General features: G+C 36.6%; 1 protein-coding gene across 1 annotated transcript; it reads left to right on the plus strand.

The window, feature by feature from the left end:
• Window positions 1–1014: 1014 nt before the first annotated feature.
• Window positions 1015–6777, plus strand: LOC147851101 (phosphatidylinositol 4-phosphate 5-kinase 9-like). The gene is made up of 8 exons (XM_087335447.1): window positions 1015–2779; window positions 3180–3347; window positions 3921–4086; window positions 4227–4337; window positions 4750–4937; window positions 5057–5187; window positions 5416–5560; window positions 5748–6777. Exons 1-8 carry the CDS (start codon window positions 1599–1601, stop codon window positions 6016–6018), a joined length of 2361 nt encoding a protein of 786 aa, XP_087191573.1. The 5' UTR covers window positions 1015–1598; the 3' UTR covers window positions 6019–6777.
• The last annotated feature ends 554 nt before the right edge of the window (window positions 6778–7331 follow it).

Here is a 7331-nt window from a genome sequence, read left to right on the forward strand (position 1 = left end):
AGAAAGAACAAAACAAAAATATGATATGATTTCCGCATTTATTGATTTTAAAAGAAAAGAAAAGAAAAGAAAAAGAAAAGAAAAAAGCATTTGAGAAAAAGCAAGAAAGAAAGAAAAGAGAAGACTTCTTTTAAATACATATAAAAATAGGGATTATTAATTTTAATTCACATTTTTTTTTCGTTATTTTCATAATCCGTGAAAAAGCAGAAAGCAAAGGGAGAAAGGAAACAGGCGAAGACAAAAAGCAAGCGAAAGTGACAGCCGGGAAGCAGAAAAAGCAAAAAGCAAAAAGCAAAAAGCAAAAAGCAAAAAGCAAGAGAGAAGAAAATCCAGGAAAAAGGGAAAGCAAGAGAGAGGAAAAAACGGAACACACAGGAAATTGAGTTCTGCGTCGTTCTGCACAGATACATATACGATATATATATATATATATCTCTGTGTCTTTGATCGAATCTTCTGCAGGAGGCTATGGCTTTTTCTTCTTCTTCTTCTTCTTCTTCTTCTCTGCATCTCTAGTTCGATCAGGGTTTCTCACGAGAATCCATTGTCTTTTTCTTTTGATCCTTTCTCCCCTGCTTATTATCGCCGTCCTATATATTATTCAGATATACTTGTTTGAAATTATATGTGTATTTTGCTTTTCCCTCTTCCTTCAATCTTGCAGTCGATGCCCTGCTTGCCTGCGTTTTTAATCATCCTCTCAGAAGAGCCCCGCTCTTTCCTTTCTCTGCAAATCGTCTCAGGACCAGAAAATAAATAGATGAAGGAGCGCCATTAGAAGGAAGTGATATATGTATATATGTATGAACTTCTTCTAAGGAAGCAAGAAAGCAAGAAGGAAGACAGTCAGAAGCACTACCGAAATAAGAAAAAAGATGGAAAAGGTTGAAGAAAGAAAAAGGGAGTTAGCATGGCTCTAATTCAAAATGTGGATTTTGAATCTTTGAGTATATCCATTTGATTCTTTCTCTGTAAAATCATCTAGGAAAGAAGATCAAGGAAGAAGCAGAAGGCTTGTTCCTCTGCTTTTAATCTGCGCATTTTCTTTTCTGCGTTCTTTTCTTCGAGAGGATCTGTTCTTTACAATCTTCTGAGACGATCTATTCATTTCAATATCTGAGGAAATCTCCGCGGGAAAAAAAACCAGAAAAAGAATCAGAGAAGTAGAACAAGATTCACGAGGGAGAGAAATAATCTCATTCTACATTGCTTCCTTCCATCCTGTAACGTCACTTTTTTTCAGACTTCCATCTTCTTGGTCGTTAGTAAAACGTAATATCAGAGACTCACAGAAACATTTATTTATATACATGTATCTCAGTTACATTATTATCCGAAGAAAGGATTTTTTTGAAGCTATGGAAGCATGTCCATTATGTAAAGAAAGCCATTTACTTTCATGAGAAGCCATTTTTGTCTTCTTCTTCTTCTTCATCATCATCACAGTGGCGAGCCTCAGAGATAAAGTAGGTTCTCTCAGAACCTTGTTTAATGACTTCCATTTCCAATCCAGGAAAGCCTCAGTGGTTCCGGAAAACACAGAATTTCGTCCAGGATCTTCACAATTCTGTGAAGGAGAAGAAGAAGGTTTGTTCATGACGAGCCATGAAGTAGTGAATGAAGAATTGGCTCCATCAATCAATATCAACACTGTAGATTCAAAGTCTGACACCGTGATGTGTGAAAGGTTATTCAGAAATGGTGATATTTATGTGGGATCTTGGCACGGAAACTTGCCAGAAGGAATGGGGAAATATCTATGGTCAGATGGATGTATGTACGCAGGAGAATGGAGCAAAGGAAAGAAATCAGGGAATGGGAAGATCTCGTGGCCTTCTGGAGCTACTTATGAGGGTGATTTCATGGCTGGATATATACATGGAATTGGAACATTTACATCTATGGATGGAAACACCTACAAAGGGAGTTGGTTTATGAATGATAAGAAAGGTTTGGGGACAAAAAGCTATGGAAATGGAGATGTGTATGAAGGTTCATGGAATCATGGAGTAGCAGAAGGAGTGGGGAGATATATATGGAAAAATGGGAATGAGTATGTCGGTGATTGGAAATCAGGAATTATGTCTGGGAGAGGAGTATTGATGTGGTCATGTGGAGATAAGTATGATGGTCAATGGTTAGATGGCCAGCAACATGGCTATGGTGTTTTCACATGGTGTGATGGAGGTAGTTATGTGGGTAGTTGGAGCAGAGGATTGAAAGATGGTAAAGGAATCTATATTCCTCCAAGAAAAAAACTTGGTGGACAAAATGAAGATGATGAAGACGAAGAAGAAGAAGAGGAAGAAGAGGAAGAAGTAGTTGTAGAAGAAGAAGAAGATACGAAATCACATTTCTCATTTCAGATTGAAAGGCCACACTTTTCGTCTGTTTCTGATATTGAGTGCTCAAGTGGATCAGAAAATGATGGACTAGAGAATTGCTTGTCTTTCGATCGATGCCGAAGTCTTGATGATTTGGATGTTCAAACTCTTTGTTTGGACTCTGTGAACATCTTCAAAAGAGAGAATGATAATGACAATGCTGTTGTAAATGGAGATGCATTTCGATTACCATTAACTCAAGATGTTCTGCAAACATCTGTCATTGAGAGAGAATATGCACAGGGTGTGCTCATAAATGAACTAGTCAAAGGAAATGCGAGAAAGCATGTGAGAAGGAAGCACTGTGTGGAAGAACCAAAGAAGACAGGGGAGACGATCTTTAAAGGGCATCAGCATTACCATTTAATGCTGAATTTGCAGCTGGGAATTAGGTGTGAGTTAAAAACCGTTCCTTCAATCCTAGCAAAAATCTAACATACTCCTGCATTTTACTATATTGCTCCAATGGCTCTTAAGTTTTTCATTATTTTCCCCAATGCCAGATGGCAATAGTTGGTGGTATTTGAGCAATTATGTGATCTATCCCATCCCTGCATTCTCAAATTTATGCTGTGTTGGACAATTATTTTGTCAATGTATTTCCTTTTTCTCTCTTTGGGGAATTGACCTTGGGCATTCAGAGATAAATCTGAAACTAAGGGGCTTCCGAGGAAATAATGGAGAACTCAGGATGCTTAAGATGTTTTCCTTCAATTTGCTATCAATTGGAACCTTCTAATACGCATTATGAAGCTTCTCATGATTTATAAGATCTGGACATTGTTTTTTCAGATATACTGTTGGGAAGATTACTCCGGAGCCAAGGAGAGATATCAGTCCTTCTGACTTTGGTCCTAAAGCTAGGATTTGGATGAACTTTCCAAGAGAAGGGTCTCAGCTCACACCTCCACATCAGTCTAATGATTTCAAGTGGAAAGACTACTGTCCTGTGGTTTTTAGGTAAGCATAACAGTCTGTTTACAAATGTAATTTCTACAAACGTAGAGATCCTTGGAATATCCCCGTGTTTTTTGTTATTTCCCCAGATGCCCTGAAGTTTTTGTTATTTCCCCAAATATCCTTGGCCTGCACACTCCTGGATAATCATATGCGTTATACGACCAATGCATCTATTGTATGGTAATCTCACCCTCCTCCTTTTCACTCTTTCGGGGGAAAAATGGGAACTAGGACCATCTATGGAAATAAAGAAACACTCAGGGTTATGCCAGGAATTTTTCCTTTCCTCAGATGTTTGCATAATCGAAGCAAATGCAGATGCCAATTATCCCCCTTTTCTTCTCTTCAGGGGTTCATCAGAGGGGAATTTTGAGGAGTATCAAAAACTTAGGGTCATCTGGGGTAATAAAAGAAAATTTGGCGGTATTTCACGGTCTTATCTTCTACAAATATTTGTGTAATAGTTTATTAATGCAGATGCTATGGAAATAAAGATAAAATTTGAGAATAGAAACAAGTCATCAGCGTGAGTTCAAATTAACAACTCATTGGCGTGAGTTCAAATTTTTGTAGGCACTTGAGAGAGTTGTTCATGATAGATACAGCAGATTATATGCTCTCAGTTTGTGGAAGTAATGGTTTGAGAGAGCTTTCATCACCTGGGAAAAGTGGAAGTGCCTTTTATCTTTCTCATGATGATCGCTTTATGATCAAAACCATGCGAAAAGCTGAGGTCAAGGTGAGTTTTGAATTAGTACTACATGTACAAATCTGTTATAATGAATTGGGTTATAGAATGCACTTGGCAGTATAGAAAAAAGGACTAATGTTCTCTTTTCCCTTTTTTTGTTGTTGGATTTTTCTTTTTATGTTTTTTAGGTCTTGCTTGCAATGCTTCCAAACTATTACAATCATGTCAAAACATATGAAAATACTCTCATAACCAAGTTTTTTGGTCTGCATCGCATCAAACCTGCAGGGGGCCACAAGGTTTTGTGTCTTTTCCTAATTGTTATTCATTTAGCTAAATAGTTTAGAAATATGCTGTTTATGTAAGAAATTATCAAAATCTTGTGGTTTTAATTCAACTGCAAAATTATCTAGATATTCTAGAAATATTAGTTTAAAAATAAATGTAACCTTGTTTATTAGCCATATACTTAAATATACTTAAGAAATTTAGCTTGCTCATTCGCAATATATTTTGGTAACACTGTCTATTAACTAAATATCTTTAGATATACCTGGTTTATTATCCAAAATGTTTAGACATAAACATTGTCTATCAGCCAAATATTTTTCCAAAAAATGTTTTTTAGGAAGCTAAATAGCTTAATATATCTTGTTATATGTGCTAAATGTTTTTTAAAATATACTTTATACCTTGTTTTTTGTGGTGCAGGTTCGTTTTGTAGTAATGGGCAACATGTTCTGTACAGAGCTGCAAATCCATAGAAGGTTTGACTTGAAAGGCTCTTCTCAAGGGCGTGCTGCTGATAAGGTACAAATGGATGAGAACACTACCCTTAAGGACTTGGATTTGGACTTTGTCTTCCGGCTTGAACCGTCCTGGAGAAAGGCTTTATTAAGGTTTGTAGTTCTATGTGCTTTAGTTTTTTTATCAACCTCTAATATGTGTGGCATAGGTAGACTCAATTGAAGTTCCTAATGAGACCTACATCATTATGTGCTTTGCAATTTGTCTGCAGGCAGATCGAGTGTGATTGTAAGTTTCTTGAGTCAGAACGAATTATGGATTATAGTCTCTTGTTAGGTGTCCACTTCAGGGCACCACAATTTCCCACAATGTTTTCCGGAGGCAACCCGTTTCGGAAAGAAGGTATATGCCTATTCATGTGTAACATTGATGACTTCGAGAGGAATGATGGAAAATTTCATATGGCCCATTTCTCATGTATACGATGATAAGAATGATGGAAAGTTTTCATTAAGTATCCTTGTCAAATTTGCACAATTTCTGTTGAATTAACCTTGAAATATGAAGAATCAGACACCTTATGTAAGAAATGTTGCATTTACGTAATGTGGTGTTGATCAATCATGATAGGTTCTGAAAGTTTGGTTCTTGTTGCTCATGAACCTGATAAAAATATGATACCATCGGCGGCGGGTTCTCATGTAAGAGGGAGTCCTTTGAAAGCTTCTGCAGCTGGCAATGAAGAGATTGATCTGTTGCTTCCAGGGACTGCTAGGTGGGTCTTTTACTTTGTGGTTTCAATTATTTATTTCTTATTGGAAAATATATTTTATAAACCATATATATTATATTTTTTTGTTTGTGAACAATTTCCAGCCTCAGTTTTTTGATCTTCAGTTTTTCATATAGAAAAATATAATTTTTAATGAAGCGTTTTATTTATTTTTTCTTTTGTGATATAGGTTGAGGATACTCTTAGGTGTTAACATGCCAGCGAGGGCTGATCGCAAGCCATTGAGTAAGGTACAAGAGTATTCAGGAGAAGCTTATGATGTGGTGCTATATTTTGGTATCATTGACATATTGCAAGAATATGATATGAGCAAGAGGTTAGAACATGCTTACAAATCTCTACACTATGATTCCTCATCTTTTTCGGCGGTCGAGCCGAGTCTTTACTCAAGACGCTTCCAAGACTTCATAAGGAAGACTTTTCCAGATAGTTGGGATTGATTGACTATGTGAGACAGTCGATAATGTTTCTCCGAGTTAATAATATATGCATGGAGTGGAAGATTTTTGCAGTGGTTCATTACATCTTCGGGGCTGTATGTATCCATCCTTCTCGTGATGGTGATTCGATATATCATCTGGCAATGGTCATTTTTGCAATGATTCATTGCATCTTCAGTATGTCCTCTGCGATGGGGATTTTTGCAACTATTCCTCACATCTTCAGTATATCTTCTTATGATGGGCAATACTTGCAACAATTCCTTGCTTCTTTGGTATATCTTCTTACAATGCTGAGATTGGCAACGAGAATTCCTGCATCTTCGGTATGTGTTTTTGCCATGTTGCATCGTTGGTATTTTATCTGTTCTATATATCTTGTTCCAAGGTATGGTTCATGTTTGGTATATGGATATATGGGATCCACATTCGGAAGAATCAGTAGAAATGTCTCTTTTGCTGACTTCCTGCGAGCAATGTAATCAAGACGTGTAACAATGGTGAATTGAAAGATGGTGCAATGTAATTAACATAGGTATAACAAGGTGGAATCAAAGGGTGGTGTATTAATCCTGTTAAATTAAAACCACCATAAACTCCAATGCATATGAAGTTGTCGGGATTATGTAACAAATTTTCTCAACCGGTTATATAGAATAAAAATGTACCTTTGATGATAGCCGTTGAGATTTGCCTGGCCTCATTTGTAAAAAAGATATCTTTACTTTTTCCCAATGTTTTCTCTGGAGTTTATGACTTTCAAGATTTCTAAACTCTGGTTCCTTATAATGCATCAATGTGAGTTGTGTTTATCATCGTGTGCATGTAATCTAAACTAGGATTTATGAGAAAATTTCAACAATGTATTATATGCACTATACTAGTGCATTTGTAGTGTGTATATAACTGAACCAGGCTGTATCTTCTGATGTTGACAAAATGTGAGCTAGGATTTTGAACTATTCACCGAAGTGTTGAGTGTGGTAGTAGTACATTGGGAGGTTGTTTAGAAACACCATACATGGTCCCATGTGCACGTAATGCTAGCTAGGATTTAAGCGAACTCTTCAATGGGGTCTTTATGCATGATCCTAGTACCTAGTACACATTTACATGTAAACAAAGGTATTAATGGGAAATTAGCTTGATGTGCTACAACTGATCACAATAAGTGCACATTGTGGAATGTAAAATATGTTGGCAAAAAAGTCATATTTGATGCATGAACCTCACAAACTTTTACCCATCAAGGAGATGTTGGAGAAGCAAATCAAAATGTTTGTAAAGCAACATTGCCAAATTGACAATAAATG

The sequence above is a fragment of the Azolla caroliniana genome, unplaced genomic scaffold, assembly GCF_043228905.1.
Source record: "Azolla caroliniana isolate FFs.n. ecotype wild unplaced genomic scaffold, voAzoCaro1.0.p SCAF_20, whole genome shotgun sequence".
In the NCBI taxonomy this organism is placed as follows: domain Eukaryota; kingdom Viridiplantae; phylum Streptophyta; class Polypodiopsida; order Salviniales; family Salviniaceae; genus Azolla; species Azolla caroliniana.

Coding starts and splice junctions, on each gene's coding strand:
- LOC147851101 (XM_087335447.1), top strand. CDS start 1,599: ATGACGAGCCATGAAGTAGTGAATGAAGAATTGGCTCCATCAATCAAT. Junction 4,087..4,226: donor TGCGAAAAGCTGAGGTCAAG/GTGAGTTTTGAA, acceptor TATGTTTTTTAG/GTCTTGCTTGCAATGCTTCC. Junction 5,561..5,747: donor TTGCTTCCAGGGACTGCTAG/GTGGGTCTTTTA, acceptor TTTGTGATATAG/GTTGAGGATACTCTTAGGTG.